Source organism: Phodopus roborovskii, unplaced genomic scaffold (assembly GCF_943737965.1).
Source record: "Phodopus roborovskii unplaced genomic scaffold, PHOROB, whole genome shotgun sequence".
In the NCBI taxonomy this organism is placed as follows: domain Eukaryota; kingdom Metazoa; phylum Chordata; class Mammalia; order Rodentia; family Cricetidae; genus Phodopus; species Phodopus roborovskii.
Window position 1 is genome coordinate 1,806,919 of NW_026125554.1, and position 19,960 is coordinate 1,826,878.

Below are 19,960 nucleotides of genomic sequence, written 5' to 3' on the forward strand. Positions count from 1 at the left end.
CCAGTGTTCTGGGCACCATGCAGCCTGAATGCTGGGCTGCCCTACTCATTTTACAGTTGGGAAAACTGAGGCCTTCACACAGGGGTAAAGGTAGAGCCATCTCCGCCCCCCACCACTGTGCTAGGCCCACTGTGTGTAGCATGGCTGCTGTCCTTGGAGGAAGTTAGGTCACTGCAGAGAAGGACAGATCCCTAAACTATCACATCTACAGTCACACAGCCAGCCCGAGGAGGAGGAGGGAGAAGAGGAGGAGGAAGCAGAAGAACTAGGCCACGCTGAGACCTATGCCGACTATGTGCCGTCCAAGTGTAAGTGTCTGGGCCAGGAACAGAATGGAGACACCCTGAGAAGAAGACAACTGTGTAAAACCTGAGGGCTGATGGCCACCTTCCCACATCCATAGTGTGGAGCATCAGGAGCAGGGTGGACAGCTGACATGCTACTGGCTACTTCTACCCTGCTACTCATTGTGCGCCAACTCTGCCCTCTGTCCCCTTACCAGCTAAGATCGGGAAACAGCATCCAGACCGTGTGGTGGAGACCAGTACACTGTCCAGCGTTCCTCCCCCAGACATAACCTACACCCTGGCACTACCCACTTCAGACAATGGGACCCTGTCTGCTCTACAGCTAGAAGCCATCACCTATGCGTGCCAGGTAGCCAGCCCTGCCCTGCTCCACCCTGCCCCTACCAGGCTCATATGGAAGGCACCAGCACCAGGCATCCCAGACCTGACCCTCCTCTGCTCACCCACAGCAACATGAGGTCCTGCTGCCCAGTGGGCAGCGTGCTGGTTTCCTGATTGGGGACGGAGCGGGCGTGGGCAAGGGCCGCACAGTGGCTGGCATCATAATGGAGAACTACCTGCGGGGCCGGAAGAAGGCTTTGTGGTAAGCACTGGCCTGGCCTAATGGAGCGGGTGGGTGGGATAGTGTAGGACAGGCAGCAGTGCACCTGACCAGGTCCCTCCCCAGGTTTAGTGCCTCCAATGATCTCAAGTATGATGCAGAACGGGACCTGAGAGACATTGAGGCCCCAGGCATTGCAGTGCATGCATTGAGCAAGGTAGGTAGACTGTGGGTGATTAGCTGAGTCCACCCCCTTTACTATGGAAGACACTGAAGTAGGGGAGCCCCTGCGTGCATCCCCATGTCTGAACCTGTGTCTGCAGATCAAGTATGGTGACAACACTACCTCAGAGGGCGTCCTCTTTGCCACCTACTCCGCCCTGATTGGAGAAAGCCAGGCGGGTGGGCAGCATCGTACACGCCTCCGTCAGATCCTGCAGTGGTGCGGCGAGGCCTTTGATGGTGTGGTATCCTATAGCCAAGGGTGGGTGGGTGGGTGGATGGATGGGCGGGCATGGAGAAGGGCAGAGCTGAAGGACTAGCGCCTGTACTGCGTGAGGGTTGAATGTGAGGACCTCAGCCTGGGAGGCGAGAGCAACGGAAGGACCCAAGGCAAGACTGAGGCCTTGGTGTGCACTGACCAGCACCTGGGAGCTCGTCATCAAAGTAGGCCTGGCACAGCTCTTTCAGGGCTGCTCTGATAACTGGGGGCTGAGCATGGGACAAAACCTGCAAGTGTCTTTCCTCCAACTCTTCCTGATCTGGTCCTAGCAAGCCTGTGGGTGACTAGATTCCCTGTAGTGTTAGGAGCCCCTGGCTGACAGTGTGGGGCAGAGCTTGTTCGTGTGTGGGGCTCCTCAGTGTGTGTAGCCCACAGGGTCTGCACTCCTGTGGCAAGAGCCTCTACCCAGTGTTGTGCATTCTTTTTGTCCTTCTCTTCTTGGTATTACCATGTAGTCTTAAGTTGGCACCTCTGCTAAGCCACACACCCCTACTTGGTGCCTTGTGTTTTTTAGACAGCAAGGGGCTGCCTTGGCATGCAGGAGCTGCTAGGCCTGGCTTATGTGGTACTGAGGATGAACTCAGAGCTACCTGCCTGCTAAGCATACACACCTCCCACAGAGCAGCATTGCCCATCTCCAGCGTCTTCTTAACACAAACAGGTTCCTGTGTGTTCCTCGGTTGTCCAGCCCCCTGCAGGTCCTCTCAGTTGACAGATACTACCACCACTCCTATGCCTCTGGATTTTTTTCTGGTACATTGTGGGGTATTTGACTGGGGATACCTTCCCTCCTTCTGGAACATTCCCTAACCCAGCATATCCCAGATTGTGTTTGACGAGTGCCACAAAGCCAAGAATGCCAGTTCCACCAAGATGGGCAAGGCTGTGCTGGACCTGCAGAGCAAGCTGCCCCAGGCCAGGGTGGTGTACGCCAGCGCCACAGGTGGGACGGGGCAGCAGCTGACCTGGGTGGGCCAGCTCCATCACATGTGTGGTCTCTGGTGGTGCTGCCACCTACAGAGGGATCGGGGTTGTCCTGCTAGCCAAGCACAGGGCTTTGTTCTGTATCATTTCCACTTGGGACAGGTATGGAGCTTGCTGTCTCCAAGCCTCATTTCCCTTTGCTAATGGGTTCTGGCTGACTTTCAGGGTACCCCTGACATGTTCCCTAGAACTTCAGTTCCCCTCTTTGGACCCCCTCCCCCACACACCTGAGGCCATGACATTGTCCCTCACTCAGCCTCCATGTGACCCATGCCACTTCCCAGCCTTGTCATGAGTTGCTGACCTCAGTTCCCTGCTTCCAACTGTAGGTGCCTCCGAGCCCCGCAACATGATCTACATGAGCCGCCTGGGCATCTGGGGTGAGGGCACACCCTTCCGGACCTTTGAGGAGTTCCTGCATGCCATTGAGAAGAGGTGAGCTCCCCAATCTACTTGTGAGGGTGGCTGTTCCTGCCGGGTATGCCCAGGGCCTTTAAAACACATACCCCATCCTGTCTCTCCCTGGTACCTCCTGTCCCCTCAGAAAGGTCAGGCCCAGCCTCATGACTTCCTCATGCCACAGGGCCATTTCGAATGTGGTGTGTTCTACCTCCTGGCTCTTTCCTGCCTTCAATGTCCATCCTGTCCCCTAGTGGGACACAGTGCTCAGAAGTCCTATTTGTTTGCAGGGGAGTGGGTGCCATGGAGATTGTGGCCATGGACATGAAAGTCAGTGGCATGTACATCGCACGTCAGCTCAGCTTTTCAGGGGTCACCTTCCGCATCGAGGAGATCCCGCTGTCCCCGGCCTTCAAGCAGGTCTATAATCGGGCAGCCCGGCTGGTAAGCTGGGGCGATTGTCTGCAGGGACCCCTGTTCCTCCTCCCCTGTGCATCTGTGTTGCATAGTCACACCATCCACACACGCCATGGGTTTCTATAGTAGAGAGCAGGTGCTTTCTGGAGCTCAGCATCTACACTGGTCCAGCTGGGGTAATTATTTTTTTCACTTTTACTTTTGTTTTTATTTTTGAGACAGGGTTTCTCTATGTAGCACTGGCTGTCCTAGAACTATCTCTGTAGACCAGGCTGGCCACCACCCCTGGCTTACTTTTTTTTTTTAATTGGTGTTTTAAGACAGGGTTTCTCTGTGAAAAAGTCCTAACTGTTCTGGAACTAGCTCTGTAGACCAGGGTGGCCTTGAACTCACAGATATGCCTGCCTCTACCTCCTAAGTGCTGGGATTAAAGGCATGCACCAGAACTGCCTGACAACTTTTTTTTTTTTTAATGATTTATCTTTATGTGCATTTGGCGTTTTGCCTGCATGTCTGTGTGAAAATGTCCAGTACCCTGGAAATGGAGTTACAGAAAGTTATGACCTGCCATGTGGGTGCTGGGAATTGAACCTGGGTCCTCTGGAAGAGCAGCTAGTGCTCTTAACCACTGAGCCCCATCATTTTACTTTTATTTCTGAGACTGTCCTGTCTTACTGTAGCTCAACTGAACTCAAACTCCTGGCAGTCCTCCTGCCTCAGCCACCCGTGTGCTACACGGGTGTAGCACATGTACCAGAACACCTAGTTTCATGAAGGATATACCACTATGATACCATGACCTTGGCAGACCTGCTCCCATGTCCTAAAACTCCCAAACATGTTGCCTTAGATGGTGATGTGGAACCAGTGGCCAGGTCCACCCTCCATGTGGTAGTAGGCCCTGTATGGTTAGGTTACTGTTCACATTGGCTCAGCAACAGGCCTCAACCCTGGACTGACCCTCCTCACCTCTGCTTTCCAAGTGCTGGCATGGCAGGCATGTGCCACCACCCATAGCATGTCCAGTGTGTGCAAGGCCCTGAGTTTGATCTTTACTACCACAAAATAGGAAAGAACAAACTGGTTATGGTGGCACAGTGTGGTCAGCCATGCACTCAGGAGGCCTGGGCCAGCCTGGGTTACATAGGAATACCTGTCTCAAAACATAACAAAACAAAAGGCCAAACTGCATGGTCCTGGCAGAACCATGCCAAGACTAGCCTTTGGGAACCAACAGGGACATCTATGGTGCCCGACCCTGTGGCCTCCGGAGAACATGCTTGATTCTTGAGGCCCAACAGGTCCCTGGGGCAGAACTGACCCCAGGGAACCCTAGATTATGTCATAGGACAAGTCTGGCTGTACTGACTGGGGGTGGGGGTATTCCTGGCTGGAAGTATGTGGAGGCCAGGGACACTGCTCAGGACTTTGCAGAGCCTGGAATGCCCCACAGAGGATGATTGGGCCTAGGGTCCATGGTGCCCAGGGGGCATTGATTTCACCTGCTCTGTAGGAACTCTAAAACTGGGTGTGGGGGTACATGCCTGGCATAACAGCCCTTGGGAGGTAGAGGCAGGAAGATCAGAATTCAGGTTACTGTTGGCTACATATCCAAGTCAAAGACAGCCTAGGATACCTGAATGAAACCCTGTCCCCTAAAGCCCCTTCCTCAGTGAGAGAGAGGCTTTTAAATTGGACATAGGTTACATACCTATGTCTCAGTACTCAGGAGGCTGAGGCAAGGGGGTCAAGGCCAGCCTGGGCTACATGAGATTCTTTTTTGTTTGTTTCTTTGGTTGGTTGGTTTTCTAGACAGGGTTTCTCTGGCTGTCTTGGAACTCACTCTGTAGATCAGGCTGGCCTGAAACTCAGATCCACCTGCCTCTGCCTCCTGAGCACTGGGATTAAAGGCGTGCACCATCGCCTCTGGCAACTATATGAGATTTTTTAATCAAATAACAGAAACAGCCCTCTCACAGTCCCATGTTTTATTGTGAACAATTGTTTGACAGCTTTGTATGTGATTGTGGTGTGTTGTGATCATATTCACCCCTGCCCTGTGCCTTGGCTGTGACACCCTCACTGTATACCTTTGGTTGTTGCCCTTTACTGCCTCCTACCCCACCTGCCCCCCCCCCCCAGAGCCCCTGCCTAAGTGTGGCTGACAGGCTCAGCACAGGCCTTGCTCTTACAGTGGGCCGAAGCCCTGAGCGTGTTCCAGCAGGCAGCCGACTGGATCGGCCTGGAGTCTCGCAAGTCCCTGTGGGGTCAGTTCTGGTCGGCCCACCAGCGGTTCTTCAAGTACCTGTGCATTGCAGCGAAGGTGCAGCGACTGGTAGAGCTGGCCAAGCAGGAGCTGAGCCATGACAAGGTGAGCACCACGGCCAGCCTTGAGGGAACGGCCCTGATACCTGCCTTCATAGTCTGGGGTGGTGGGGTGCCAGGATGCCAGGCAGGTCCCCTGGGCACTTGATAGGAGGGGGCAGTCACCTGGGAGCCCAGCTCAGACACTCCATCCCCACAGTGTGTGGTCATCGGGCTGCAGTCCACAGGGGAGGCGCGGACCCGTGAGGTACTGGATGAGAATGAGGGTCGTCTGGACTGCTTTGTCTCTGCTGCAGAGTGAGTAGAGTGACACAGGCATGGGGAAGCCTTTGATGCTGTCTCCCTGGTGTCCCACCCTGCTGTGGCCTGTTGCCCGTTGCCCCTCAATAGCTGGGTTAAAGCTACCTGGGACCAGAAAGGAATCTTGTGGGTGGCCCCTGGGTCTGGAGGGCACAACATTGACATCCTGGGGTCTCAACAGGAGACTTGGAATCTGTCCACATATAGGTAGTGCCATTTCAACAAAGTTTCATGGGGTTCTCAGGCTTAGCGTTGTGGCCCCCGACAGGCATACACATCCCTCTCAGGAGTCACCTCAGTCCACCCCAGTGAGGCTCTCTCCTGTCTGGGACCAGTGTGTCCCATCACCCTATCCTTGGAGCTGCACGACCATGGCTGGCCCCTGTACTGAGTGCCCTTCTTCTTGCAGAGGTGTCTTCCTGTCCCTGATTCAGAAGCACTTCCCTTCTACCAGGAAGAGGCGTGACCGGGGAGGTGGTGGGAAGAGGAAAAGTAAGAACCCAGCAAGCCCCACCCACCCCACGCCCCACCCCCGACTTTGTGTGCTCCACCTCCCACCCCTGCCCCAGAGCTGCCTGGAGTCTGTCCTTATTCTAGTGTCCTGCACCAACCAGCAGGGGGTTTGCACAAACACCCAAGGTAGTGCAGGGCACTCAGAAGGAAAAGTCTGGGGCAAGGCCCTAGCAGGCTCCAACCTCCGGCCACCTGGCCTGCCCAGGCAGCCCCCACTGGCCAAGGACCTGGGGACTCCAATGTCACCACAGACCTCAGTTCTAGCCCCACTTGTTGGCAGGCAGGGCACTGCACAGCCTATCCTTCTCATCTGTGTACATGCTGATTGCAAGGCCATGGCTGTGTCCTGAGAGCGCAGGTCAAGGCATGCCGCCACCTTTCCTTCCAGTTCACAGATTTCCAAAGCCAGGCTCAGAGAAGCCAAATAAAATTCACCTGTAAGTACACAGCCAAGCATGAAGGACAGCACAGGGCTCCTCCACTCCCAAGTCCCCAAGACAGCCACAGACCCTCTTACCTCCTGGCAGCCTACAACATTGACACATGAGGTCCCTGGACATGTTCCTTGAGGAGACTCTGACACGCTCTGAGCCTCTTGCCTGCCTGTGGAGTCCAGCCATGAAGCCAGCCAGGGCTGAGGATGGGGAAATAGTATCTCAGTTCACCTTACCTGCCCAGAAGTGGGTCTAGGGTCTTCCTGGAGAGGACACAAAGCCTACCCAGTCCGAGACAGGCCCCCAGGCCCCTCCCCCAGTGCCTCTTGCTCTCTCTGCCCTGCCACTCCAGCTTCACCTGCTTGTGTAGCCTCCTCACCCCACAAGCTGACCTATGACTCCTCCCTGCAGGGCGGCCTCGGGGTCGTGGCATCAAGGCTCCCAGACTGGCACTGGAGGCATCGGGAGTTATCCGAATTAGTGATGGCAGCAGCACAGACTCGGAAGCTGGCCTGGATAGCGACTTCAATTCATCCCCAGAATCGCTGCTAGATGACGATGTGGTCATTGTGGATGCCCCCATGCTCCCCACAGATGATCGTGGTGAGACCATCATCCAGCCACACTCCATGCAGCAGACACAGCCACATCAAATCCTTTCCCCAACACACACCCATGTTACAGATGGGGAAACTGAGGGTCACAGCCAAGGTCAGGGCCATGCTAAGGTACATAGGAGAGTGACTCTTGTCATGCCTGGCCTCCACTACCCTGCTGTGACTCTCATCCTGGCCCTGTAGAGCCACTTCACTGACACTCTTCCCCACCTCCAGGACCCCTGTACCCTCTTCAGAGAGACCTGCAGGGCCCTGGTGTTGTCGAACGGGTAGAGAGGCTGAGACAGGGTCTGCTGGCCAAGGTGCGCGCACTGGGCCGGGATCTGCCCGTGAACACGTTGGACCAGCTCATCCACCAGCTTGGGGGTCCTGAGTGTGTGGCGGAGGTGAGCTCGGCAACCCATAGACTGCTCTGAGGCCCTTATGGGTCAGCCCCTGGGGGGCAGAGGTGGAGCCTGGCTGCAGAGAGGTGCCTTCCCCGCTTTTGGCCAGCTGCACAGCACAGCCGTCAGAAGCTAGCCTGAGCTACGTGGAGATGGCCGTTTGAGCAGATCAGGCAGGCTTGAGAACACCAGCACATGGACGCATGCGTGCCACACGTGGGCCCACACTGACAGCCAGTGGGGGCTCCTTTCTCCCCCAACCACAGATGACTGGCAGGAAAGGCCGTGTGGTATCCAAGCCCGATGGGTCAGTGGTCTTTGAGTCCAGAGCAGAGCAGGGCCTGTCCATCGACCATGTGAACCTCAGGGAGAAACAGCGCTTCATGAGCGGCGAGAAGGTAGGGCCTGGTGCGGGGCAGGGGCTGTGGGGTGCTCTAACACAGCTCTGCAAGGGAATAGCTGCAAGGTGGGGACGGGGTGTGCACCTGCACTCCTGAAGGGAGTACCCCTGGGGACCCAGAACTGAACAATGAAGAGGACGGCCCCCAACACCCTGTCCCTTCCCACACCCATCCCCAGCTTGTGGCCATAATCTCTGAGGCCTCCAGCTCTGGAGTCTCCCTCCAAGCTGACCGACGAGTCCAGAACCAGCGACGCCGGGTACACATGACCCTAGAGCTGCCTTGGAGCGCAGATCGCGCCATTCAGCAATTTGGTGAGGCGCCTAGCCCCGTCCCAGGTAGTCTCTTCTCCGAGACCCCATCCCAGTCTAGTCTCTTAGAACCTTTTTGGCCTCAGGCCGCACACACAGGTCCAACCAGGTCTCAGCGCCCGAGTATGTCTTCCTCATCTCGGAGCTGGCTGGGGAGCGCAGGTTCGCCTCCATCGTGGCCAAGCGGCTGGAGAGCCTGGTGAGCAGGCGGGTCCTGGGGGCGGGGCCTTGGGTGGTCCAGGGAATTCTGGAGCCTGAATCACAAATGGTCCTGGGTCACCCTGGCAGGGTGCCCTGACCCACGGAGATCGCCGGGCCACCGAGTCCCGAGACCTGAGCAAGTACAACTTCGAGAATAAGGTAAGTAGAGGGAAGGCAGCGGTGGAGTGGCCGCAGTACGCAGTACGTGGGGAGGCCGTGCTCTATCCCGCCCGTCCGTCTTCTCATGCCGTCTGCCCCACACAGTACGGCACCCGTGCTCTCAGCCGCGTCCTCACCACGATCCTGGGCCAGGTGGACAACAGGGTGCCTCTGCCCCAGGACTACCCGGGAGGGGATGCCGCCTTCTTCCGGGGTAAGCCTGGGCTCTTGTTTCTTTCTGGGAGGTGTGGGTCTACAGCAGGAGTAGTTCCATTGGGATTTGGGGACTGGGTGTATGGTCGGGCTTCTAGAAAAAGGTCTGGGCAGGGTTGGTCCCAGGGGTTCGAGGACCAGCGGCTGGATTTCCCTGTAGATATGAAGCAGGGCCTGCTGTCTGTGGGCATTGGTGGCCGGGAGTCGCGCACTGGCTGCTTGGATGTGGAGAAGGGTGAGTCCCAGGAAGTACCTGGAAGGTGGTAATGCAAGGGCCACTGGGAGGGTGACAACAGGCCTAAGACTCAGCTCCGCCCACAGACTGCTCCATCACCAAGTTTCTGAACCGCATCCTGGGGCTGGAGGTGCACAAGCAGAACGCCCTGTTCCAGTATTTCTCTGACACTTTTGACCACCTCATTGAGATAGACAAGAAAGAAGGCAGATACGACATGGGCATTCTGGGTAAGCTTCTGGGCAGCCGTGCTGAGATCCATCTGAGCTCCTGGTGGGATCCAGGGGCCAAAGCATCATATATGTGAAGTTCACTGTTGAGAGAGATGACAGACAAGGGCCAGAGACTGCTTCAAGCTTCTGTCATTGTAACAGCCTGGTTACCTGGGAAGCTCACACTTGAGTCACACACACAGGGCAGTTAGGTGCCCCTACCCCCCAAAAAAAGTCTTAATGCTTTCAGGAAGTCTTTGTGTCAAGCTGCATGCCTGTTGCATGTCTGTTGCATGTTGCACTCACCTCACACAGTCCTTGTTGCTACTGTAAAGCTAAGGTTTTAGACCCTGAAGCAAATGGGCATTTGTAAGTGTCACAGTGGCACTTGCCTGCCTACACTGGTTGAGGCAGAATTAGAAGGTAAGGCTCCTCCAGTACATATTGACTTCCAGGCCAGCTTGAGCTGCTTGAGACCCTGTCTCAAGGCAAACAAAATAGAAGCTAGAGACAGAGCATGACAGGCAGAAGCACTTGCTGCCCTTCCAGAGGACCGTCAAATTCTCACCCCATACCACCCATCAGCTGCCTGTAACTCCAGCTCCAAGGGGATCTCATGCTGTCTTCTGGTCTCTGTGTGCAATGCATGCGCATGTGTGGGTAAATAGAAATCTTGTTTTAAAAAAGACAGCCATCCTTGCCAACAGATACAATCCACCTGGACAGCTGTACACAGCAGGACACCCACTGGGTACCCTAGGCCAGAAGGTTCCCTGCCACCCACCCACAAGACAACTGGTCTCCAGGCTTTGGGTTCCTCTGCCTACTTATGGGGTCACCTCTGGGTATATCAGAGATTCGGCTACCACCTGACCCTGACCGCCTACCTTCTCCTCAGACCTGGCCCCTGGCATCAATGAGATCCATGAAGAAAGCCAACAGGTGTTCCTGGCACCTGGACACCCACAGGATGGGCAGGTGGTCTTCTACAAGGTGAGCAGGGATCTAGCCAGCCCCAGGCCTGGCTCTAGTCCTTGAACCTGCTAATACCCCCCACTTGTCCTTGCAGATCAGCGTGGACCGAGGTATGAAATGGGAAGAGGCATTCACCAGGTCTCTGGAGCTGAAAGGTCCCTATGACGGCTTCTACCTCTCCTACAAGGTGAGTGAACCCACCCTCGGTTAGGTGCCCTGCCAGCCACCTGCCAGAGACCCACCCAGCTGGCCATTTGCCTCACCACTCTGGGGCCCTAGGTACGAGGCAGCAAAACAAGCTGCCTCCTGGCCGAACAGAGCCGTGGCGAGTATTTCACCGTATACAAGCCGAACATTGGCCGCCAGAGCCAGCTGGAGACGCTGGACAGCCTGTGCCGCAAGTTCCACCGGGTATGGAAGGGCCTATCCTCCCATTTTGGCTGGGAATACGTGGGGAGTCCCCGAGCATGTTCCCTGCTGACTTATGGTCACCCCAGGTCACCGCGGATGAGGCCCGGGAACCCTGGGAGAGCAGCTATGCCTTGTCTCTGGAGCATTGTAGCCACACCACCTGGTGAGGCCTGGGTGGGAAGCCACTCAGAGGGCGGAGCCGGGCACCCAGTGTCCCAGGGCCTTGTGGGCTGGTAAAGTGCACACTGCGAGCTGACCAGCGGTCCCCTGGTACAGGAACCAGCGCTGCCGACTGGCACAGGAGGGCAAGGGCTGCGCCCAAGGCCTGCGCCTCCGCCATCACTACATGTTGTGCGGGGCGCTGCTGCGCGTGTGGGGCCGCATCGCTGCAGTCATGGCTGATGTCAGCAGCAGCAGCTACCTACAGATCGTGCGCCTCAAGACCAAGGACAAGAAGAAGCAAGTGGGTGAGTGGGGCGGCGGGCAGGCACCGGGTCCCCAGAAAAAGGGTTTCTATGCTCCCCAGCCAGACCTGACTGCATGTCTGCATCGCCAGGCATTAAGATCCCCGAGGGCTGCGTTCACCGCGTCCTGCAGGAGCTGCAGCTGATGGATGCCGAGGTGAAGCGCCGCAGCGCCCAGGGGCTGGCCGCGCGCCCACCCACTCCACGGGCGATCGCGCTTCCCTGTGGTCCTGGTGAGGTGTTGGACTTGACCTACAGTCCCCCAGCCGAGGCTTTCCCGCCACCTCCACGCTTCGCCTTCCCTTCGCTGCCGCTCCCAGACCCCAGCTCTCTGATGCTGGGTGTGAGAGACCCTTCAACCAACCCGGCGGAGCTGGCACACCAGGGCTGCGACATCAATTTCAGGGAAGTGTTGGAGGACATGCTCCGCTCTCTGCGCGCAGGGCCTACTGAGACTCCTGCGCCTCTGGTGGGCATGGGCAGCGGGGGCTCAGAGCGGCAAAGCGTCATCCACTTCAGCCCACCCTTCCCGAACTCGTAGGCAGCCACCGTGGTCCCTTGATTACAACTGTCTAGTGGGCAGCAAAGGCCCACCAGCTCCTCTGCAAGCAGAGAAGTTCCCACAACTACTGAGTGCACCCGGCCGCAGTGCCTTTCCCGACAGCCAGCCTGGTACGGGGCCTGTGGGCCTCTCCCACGCTGCTGCAGCTGCGCCCAGCCTGGAGGCCATGGGGTTTGGTGGCCCCAGAGAGCTGGTAACTCAGGAAATCAGGTGCTGAGGCCCCACTGTCTATGGGGGCTCCGCGGGGCAGACCCCGTTAATATATGCAATCCCCTGCTCCCTAAATTATTATCACTTGCCCCTTCCCAGCCCCGGAATCCGTGGGCAACTGGCGGGCCCTGGTTTCTATGTATTTATAATGAACTCTGGTGTACATATGTAAAGGTCTTTTTTAAAATATATGCGCCTTTTGCCTACTTCCCAGTGTGCTACGGCTTGCAGGTCAGTAGAAGGGGGTAACCTGAGGGTTATAGAGCAGCCACCTGCTTAAATAAACACAGGTCCTGGGCCAGTCAGCAAACCTGCCCCCTTGTTGCCTGGTGGGACAAGCTAGGGGGATGGAATTCACTGGGACTGAGGACACTGGTTCCCCAGGCCTGGCAGAGGAAGGTGATGGGAACAGGGAAGACAGAGAGGTGGTCATCTATTGACACTTAGTCCATAGTAGTTAGGTCACTTGGCCTGGCAGCATAAAGCTCACTGCCCCACAGGAGGAGAGGAAACCATGGGCAAAAATCCAGGAAGACTAGTCCCCAGAGACTAGAGAATCAACAGATTCTCAGATCCACCAGATTCTCAGATCCACCATCACCACACTGCCTGCTCCAGAGGCCCAGGCTGTTCAAGTCACCCACAACCCTCACAGAGAATGTGGGACAGCTTACACACATACTCAAGACACCCCTCAGCCCAGGAGGCTTCCTAAACAAGCCCCCATCCTCCTAGGACCAGCCCTTCCCACTGGCCAGAACAGAGCCTCAGGGATTACCAGGGAATTGTAACCAGCTGACCCAGATCTCATTGGAACATAGGCCGAGCCCTCTAATCTCCAGTGTGCTCCCTCAATTCCTGACATGAGGACACAGCACATTTCTACATTTTATTCCCACAAGGCAGCCAGGTGAAGCTCGAGCCTGGGGCCACAGGCCTCTGAACCTTCCTCCGGCAGGGATGCACGCCAGGTCCTCGGGACTGCCCCACCAGCAGGCTGGTTTTCAGGCAGACCGTCATGAGTGCCGGGGTGGAAGGCTCCAGGGGTCACAGGGCAGGGGGGCTCGGTGGGGGCACACACTTGTAGGGCTAGAGATAGCACGGCAGGTCCTTCTCTATCACCTGTGGGGGAACAACAAGGTCAGACTTGCCCCCTCAACAACCATACACCAACAAGCACACAGGGCCTGGCCCAGGCTGCATCTCTGAAGGCACTCACCAGGGGCTCTTCCATGGGACCATAGCGCTTCATCACGCAGCCATTCTTGTCAATGAGAAACTGGAGCACAAACAACATGGTGACAGGGGGTAGGGGAGTTGGGCCACACCACCCCATAATATATGACTCTTACCTTGGTAAAGTTCCATTTGATGGCGCTGTGAGAGAGAGAGGAAAAACAGGGCTTAGGAGTGGAACCTGCCAGGACATGGAGGTGCACACCTTTAACCCCAGCACAGGCAGGCAGATCTGAGTTCTACCCAGTGTGGGGGACACCAGGTTTCAGGACAGCCAGGGCTACACAGTGAGACCCTGCCTCAAAAAGGGGGGGGCACCCAGTAGTTTAAAGAATATATTGCTCTCTTCTGAAGAAATGGGATCCAATTCCCAGCACCCATGTCATGGCAGTTCACAAAGTCTGTGACTCCAGTTCCAGGGAATCATAGGCTCTCTTCTGACCTCTGAGGGCAACATTCATGTAGTACACAGACACACATGCAGACAACAAAATGAAAATGACCTGAGGAGGGGAAAAGGTAGGGGGTGGCACTGACTGCTCTTTAACAGGACTCAAGTTCAGTTCCCAGCATCCACACGGTGGTACAGCCTACCAAGCCCCTGCAACTCCAGCCCTGGGAAATTCAAAGCCATCTTCTGGCCCCTTCACACTACAGCCAAGTAGTGCACATAAATATACACTCAGGCAAAGCACCCATACACATAAAATACAAATAAATAAATCTGAGGCCAGGCCAGGTGGTGCACACCTTTAATCCCAGCACTTTGGAGTTAGGGCAGCCAGAACTACACGGTGAGACCCTACCTCAAAAGAAATCAAAAAGTTGGCACCCGCTCCCACCCTAATCCAGAGCCATCTGGCTGGCCCCTACCCCAGCCCCCGAGGCCACTCACTTTCCCAGCATGCCCCTGCCCTTGGGCTGGACTTTCATCCATTTCCACAGTGGGTGGGCATCGTCCCCATTTACACAGATCTTGCTGTACATGTCAAACTTGACATCGTAGCCGGCTGCAAACTCCTTGATTTCTTGATTACTTCCTGGTTCCTACGGGCAGCAATACACTGTGACTGATAAAGTGCACTCCACTGCACACAGACAAAGACACACACACACACACACAGACACACGACACTGCAACATTCCCCCCAACTCAGGACCATTGCCTGGGGACAGCCACTCACCTGCTTCCCGAACTGGTTGCAGGGGAAGGCCAGGATTCGTAAACCACACTCAGCATATCGGGCATGCAGATCAACTAGCTGAGTGTAGTTTACGTCGGTTTTGCCTCATTGCGAGGCCACGTTGGTGACGATGCACACGAAACCCCTGGGAGGGAACGAGTAGGAATGAGGCCACCTTCAGGGGAGCCCTTTTCAGACTGGCCTTGCCCCACCCACATAACCAGGTACCCACTTGTACTTATCCAGGCAAATCATGTGACCGTCGATGTCTTTGGCTGCGAATTCGTGCATGGAGCGCGCACAGCGCCAATCATCACGGGATGCGCACTGTAAAACAAGAAAACTGATTGTTCCACCCCAGGTCCCCTAGGGAGAAGAGTCCCTTACACACGAAAACATGCCCAGAGGCTAGGGAGTCAAGGCTCCTCCCCCTTCCGTACTTCTGTCCCCTTCAGGTTGTCCTGAAAGGGGCTGTGAACCCTCTAGAAGATGCTACCAGGGAAGGGCACGGTAGGGGTTCCCCTGACCGCACACCGAGCCCAGGAGCTCGGCGCAGTTGCTGTCCTGGGAAGGCTCCTGTAGCAGAGGCTTGAGATTGAAGGGCTCAGGAGACTGATCCGTCCTGCGAGGGCGTGCCCTCCTGCGGCGGCACCCGCGAGCTTTCCTCCTCCTCCGAGGGCCCGGACGCTTCCGAGGACTTTGGCGTCGAGATTCACGCCGTCGCCGGCCTCCCGGGGACCCGCCACGCTGCCTGCAGCGTCCCGGGTGGCCGGCGGCCGCGCGGCCCATCCGTGCGTCCGGAGGGCAGCGCGGGGACAAAGAGCCGGTAGCCAAGGTACTGCCGATTGTGACGCACCAACCCAGGCGGGGCGCGGGACCAAGTCAGAACCCGCTATGGTGACCCCGACATCGGTTCCTACCCCCCGGAACCCTCCCCCGACAAGGCCTGACTTTGTTCTGCCCCGCGGATGCCTACCGGAGTCCGCTTTCCCACCTGGGTGACCGCTAGTTTAGCTAACAGACCTCACGACCCACGCTCTCTACCCTGGACACGGGCCCGACCCTGGACCCTGCCCCCACCCACGATCGCGGACAGGTCCTCCGGTTCCCCGGTGCGCTCACCATGGTGCCTGCCAGGCCAGGCGCAGCCAGAGCCCCGCACAGCAGTGCTGGCTTCAGCAAGCGGCTCAGACGGCCCCAGCTCATCGCGGCGGCCGGAGCCAGAGCTCCTCCTCTCACGCAGCCGACCAATGGACTTGCGATGCAGAGTCTGGCTTGCCCGCCCTCGGCCACGCCCACTGACGTCTTGGTAGGATGCGCCTGCGCTGAAGACGCACGGCCCCTGCAGCCAATAGGAAGCCGGAATGAGGGACCGTGTGGGTGGGGCGAGGCTTGTGGGTTTGTTGTTGTTAGCAACTGCGCATGCTCAGTGGTGAGAAAGCCGGGGAAACGGAAGCTGGCCCTCGAGGACTACGCGTTGTAGTGGTTTGTTAGTGGTTTGTTATCCACGAGGTTTTCTGCTGCAAGGCAGGGTGCGGGGCGCTTAGGGGAACCCCTAGGCATAGAAAGTGAGGCAAAGTCACCCTCTTTGAGTACAGGAGTTTCCTATTTCTACAGGAGACAATAGTCTCTTGTAACCCTGGCTCTCCTTGAACCGAACCTTTGGTCGTCCTCTCTCGACCTCCTGAATGCTGGGATCGTGGGTGTGTACTATTCTCACGTCCCCTCCGTTTCTGTTTTTCTTTTTCAGAACTGGTGTTGAAAGATTTTAGTTTGCAGTGCAAGGATGTAGGAAAGGGGCAGGAGAATAATTCTTGCAAGCCGAATATAGAAAATCATAAAGAATGGACATTGACATGGGAGGGGAAAATCAGGAATTATGAGAACAAGAAAGGTTACTGTGGTGATGGGGCTAGTGGTCATGCTAGGCTGATCTTGTTAAATAGGGCTAGTTACTGAATCATCAAACCTTTGCGGAGTAACTGAAGGCTCTAAATGTACAGCCAAGAGAAAATCAGAGTATGAGAAAAGTTTCTCACAGGTCTTGGCCCACAACAAGGAAATAGGCCCCCAACCCTGGAACAAATGGTCCCAGATGAACAGCCCTGTCTGGGTCACACCTGGCCAACGGACAGTCTGGGGACTTTCCAAGTCATTCTATGGTTTATCCTTTGAATAAGAACAGGTCATACCTGGCTGACCTCTCAAACATGAGATCATACTTTGTAATCAATCACCTTGTGCCCCATGCATGTATGCTGATTTGTGGTCTTCTCTATAAAAAGAGCCTGGACCCTTTGAGGGGTGTGCAGCTTTCCCCGAGATTGCTGACACCCAAGTGCACTCGTTCAATAAACTCCTCTTGCTTGTTGCATCTCCTGGTTTGGTGTTTGTGTCAGGGGGCTTTCCCGTCGGCCTATCAGGACCTCGGAGTTAAGGTCTAACAGTGTATGTAGTCCAGACCATCCTCGGACTCACTATGTAGCCAGGACAGCCTTACTCCCGATCCTTCTGCCTCCACCTCCTCAGAACAGGGATGACAATGCTGGGGATGGAACCTGAGGCCTGGAGCTTGCTAAGTGAGAGATCTCAACCCAAACACCGCTTTCCCCGTCGTCTTAACTCAGGCCAGCTGAGAACTCATTAGTCCTCCTGCCTTAGACTCCTGCGTGTTAGGGTGACAGGCCTATGACACCAGGCTTAACCTTGTCCCTTGTAGATACCGAGAGAGGACTGTACAGACTGTATCACGTGAAGATTGAAGGGGTGTGGCAAGAGAGCTCAGTAATTTTGATTGTCTGCAAACAACACAAAAAGCTCCATTCAGATCCCATACTTTTAGTCCCAGAACTTGGGAGGAGAGGCAGGCAGATCTCTGTGAGTTCAAGACCAGCCTGGTCTACAGAGTGAGTTGTAGGACAGGCTCCAAAGCTACAGAGAAACCCTCTCTCAAAAAATAAAAAAAGAAAAAGAAAAAAGAAAGATACCAGTGCCCCAAAAGCAAATGCACATGGATGCATTTCTAATTCCTAGTGTAAGGATTCAGGCATTATGCTGGCCTGCCGCTGTCACCTGGCAGTACTCTGGTCAGCTCAGGTGCAAAGGACCCCTTTAAAATTAGACCTTGCTCACTTAAGCTCTCTTTCTGCTCTCTCTTTTCCCTCTCTATTTCTCTTTCTTTCCTGCTGTTACCCTGGGACTGACAGAACTTTCCTGTCTCCCTCTTCTCTACTGTCCTCTGTGTCTGTGTCTCTTCATCTCTTTTCTCTTTCCTCCCACACCTAATAAAACTTCTCACTTAAGCTCTTTCTTCCTGGCATGTTTGTCTGCCTCCTCAGTCAACCTCACCCACCATGGAATCCACCAGATCCCTCACAAGCTTTATAGTAGCACCTGGGGCTAACCCGGACAGTCAAATCCTTGGGGTCAGTGAGAAAACCTGTCTCAAAACCAAGATGGATACAGGCATGGTGGCCACACCCTTAACCCCAACCCTTGCAGGCAGAGGCCAGCCTGGTCTACAGAGCAAATTCCAGGTCAGCCAGAGCTACACAATGAACCTTGGGAGATTGAGGAAGACCAACATGCCTTCCACAGATAAACACGGTTACTGTGTGACCTCAGAGGTTCCTACACATTAAAGAAGCCCCGGGTTCTTGAGGGCCTGTGTGAGAAAGCAAAGGCCCACAGTTCTTGCCCCACACCTCTTAAGCCCAGGACTGTTGGCCCACTGCCCTCCGGGTATGAAGGGACCTGTGTGTGCGCAGGCATGACTCATGAAATTCCTCAGCACAGCTGCTTGTCCAGTGCCCCTCCCCCAGGACTCTAATCCCTAAACCCGCTTTTCATCTTTCCTGTTTTTCTGACCCTGATGTAGGTCTTCTACAGGATTCGGTGGATTAAAAGGAGCCCAGGAGCCCATTCCTCCTGCTCCAGTCACACAGACCAGCCATGTTCAAAGCCTGGGAGGCTAAAATGACCAGTGACCAAGATTGTTCAGATGCATTCTTGCACAATCCAAGTCTGGAGGATTGTCCAGGGTCCTTAGTCAAGAATCCCCATTGGTCTGAGGGCCCCTTCCAAATCAGGAAGTCAGTTGTTTCCTCCCAGCTCCCAGCGATAGCACTTACAGGTTTTCTGTCCATTGTAGCTTGAAGTTGTAAAGACCAGTGCCCAAAGGCTCAGATCAGCCACACCCTCACGGGGCATCTGGGAGGTTCCAGCTCCCTCCTTACTGTCAACTGAGATAAAGGCTGGGGCTGAAGAGGGCCACTCTCTGAGGAGCCCCACCCTAGGCTCCACTAGGAGGACCCTGAGAAGCCACTAGCTCCAGGACCAGGACAAGAGGTCTGATTTTTACTGCTTTGTTATTCTGGAGACAGGCTGGCCTGGAACTGGACTAAATAGTCAAGGATGACCTTGAACTCCTGATCTCCCACCTCCACCTCCTTAGGGTGACAGGTGTTTTTATGCCTGTTTTTGCTGGGGGTGAATCCAGGCTGTGCACATGCCAAGTAAGCCCGAGCCACAGCCTTCATCTCTAGTTTCTTTGTGTTCTGAAACCAAGTTTCTCCTCTTTTTGCAGGCTAAGGTGAGCTCCTGAGCGCTCTCTGCCTCTTGCTTCCCAAGCACTAGAATAACAGATGCACATCCACCAGCAGAGGAGACCCTGGGAATTAGAAGTTGATATCATGGAGGACCTGCTAAGCTGGGTTAGGAAAGATTGTTATGCAAGCTGGAATTTAGCTAAATTAGTGCCATGGCCTAGCAGCCATGGAAGGGACTACAGGAAGAGTTCCAGCCTCTAAGAGAAGTAAACTCATGGGCTCTGGACAGAGAATATGCTTCACCTGTTATTGAGATTGGCCAATTAAAGCCAGGAAGTGGTGGCGCACGCTTTTAGTCCCAGCACTTGGGAGGCAGAGGCAGGAGGATATCTGTGAGTTCGAGGCCAGTCTGGTCTACAGAGCTAGTTCCAGGACAGCTAGGGATACACAGAGAAACCCTGTCTGAAAAACAGTACAAAAAAAAAAAAAAAAAAAAAAAGACTGGCCAATTAGGCTCCATTCCCTAGCAAAAAGAACCAACCAGGCTCACAGCAGACCATTGGCCCCTTCCCCGTATTAAAGCCCGGGCAGTTCAAAGGCTGGACACTGCGGGCTGTGTCATCCATCTTGATCAGTCCTTAAATCCCAATCTCTCTTGGAGAGAGCAGGGCTCTGCCAGTCAGGAAGGAGGACCCTGGTATGTGTGGGGATGATTGAGATGACTGTTGTTGTTTTGGTTTGGTTTTTGAAACAGGGTTTGTCTGTGTAGTCCTGGCTGTCCTGGAACTCACTCTAGATCAGGCTGGCCTCGAACTCACAGAGATCCTCCTGCTTCTGCCTCCCGAGTGCTGGGATTACAGGTGTGCTCCACCACTGAAGGGACCTGCACACATTGGGGTGCTGCTCCCTTCCAGGC

The 19,960-nt window shown here is 55.3% G+C and overlaps 2 protein-coding genes across 4 annotated transcripts in view; one reads left to right on the forward strand and one right to left on the reverse strand.

The window, feature by feature from the left end:
- Sbno2 (strawberry notch homolog 2) overlaps positions 1-12,283 on the forward strand; it is a 45,397-nt gene extending 33,114 nt beyond the window's left edge. For both annotated transcript variants that reach the window (XM_051177425.1, XM_051177426.1), the window contains 26 exons: positions 212-308; positions 503-657; positions 758-891; positions 976-1,066; positions 1,173-1,316; positions 2,177-2,294; positions 2,665-2,770; positions 3,025-3,178; positions 5,346-5,522; positions 5,676-5,773; positions 6,186-6,268; positions 7,135-7,326; positions 7,557-7,726; positions 7,990-8,121; positions 8,303-8,438; positions 8,522-8,634; positions 8,724-8,795; positions 8,901-9,009; positions 9,169-9,243; positions 9,330-9,473; positions 10,354-10,448; positions 10,525-10,617; positions 10,710-10,841; positions 10,928-11,004; positions 11,118-11,308; positions 11,398-12,283. In XM_051177425.1, coding sequence (XP_051033382.1) covers positions 212-308; positions 503-657; positions 758-891; positions 976-1,066; positions 1,173-1,316; positions 2,177-2,294; positions 2,665-2,770; positions 3,025-3,178; positions 5,346-5,522; positions 5,676-5,773; positions 6,186-6,268; positions 7,135-7,326; positions 7,557-7,726; positions 7,990-8,121; positions 8,303-8,438; positions 8,522-8,634; positions 8,724-8,795; positions 8,901-9,009; positions 9,169-9,243; positions 9,330-9,473; positions 10,354-10,448; positions 10,525-10,617; positions 10,710-10,841; positions 10,928-11,004; positions 11,118-11,308; positions 11,398-11,846 — 3,537 coding nt within the window. In that variant the 3' untranslated portion in view covers positions 11,847-12,283. The remainder of the gene's footprint in view (positions 1-211; positions 309-502; positions 658-757; positions 892-975; positions 1,067-1,172; positions 1,317-2,176; positions 2,295-2,664; positions 2,771-3,024; positions 3,179-5,345; positions 5,523-5,675; positions 5,774-6,185; positions 6,269-7,134; positions 7,327-7,556; positions 7,727-7,989; positions 8,122-8,302; positions 8,439-8,521; positions 8,635-8,723; positions 8,796-8,900; positions 9,010-9,168; positions 9,244-9,329; positions 9,474-10,353; positions 10,449-10,524; positions 10,618-10,709; positions 10,842-10,927; positions 11,005-11,117; positions 11,309-11,397) is intronic.
- A 669-nt stretch (positions 12,284-12,952) lies between these two features.
- Positions 12,953-15,801, reverse strand: Gpx4 (glutathione peroxidase 4). Of its 2 annotated transcripts, none has more exons than XM_051177430.1 (7): positions 15,620-15,801; positions 14,730-14,824; positions 14,498-14,642; positions 14,209-14,360; positions 13,430-13,454; positions 13,297-13,356; positions 12,953-13,199 (listed from the first exon to the last, which is right to left on the reverse strand). In XM_051177430.1, exons 1-7 carry the CDS (start codon positions 15,701-15,703, stop codon positions 13,167-13,169), a joined length of 594 nt encoding a protein of 197 aa, XP_051033387.1. In that variant the 5' UTR covers positions 15,704-15,801; the 3' UTR covers positions 12,953-13,166. The 2 variants fall into 2 exon arrangements, with proteins under 2 accessions (XP_051033387.1, XP_051033386.1); XM_051177429.1 differs by lacking the exon at positions 15,620-15,801 and adding an exon at positions 15,032-15,301.
- Between the last annotated feature and the right edge of the window lie 4,159 nt (positions 15,802-19,960).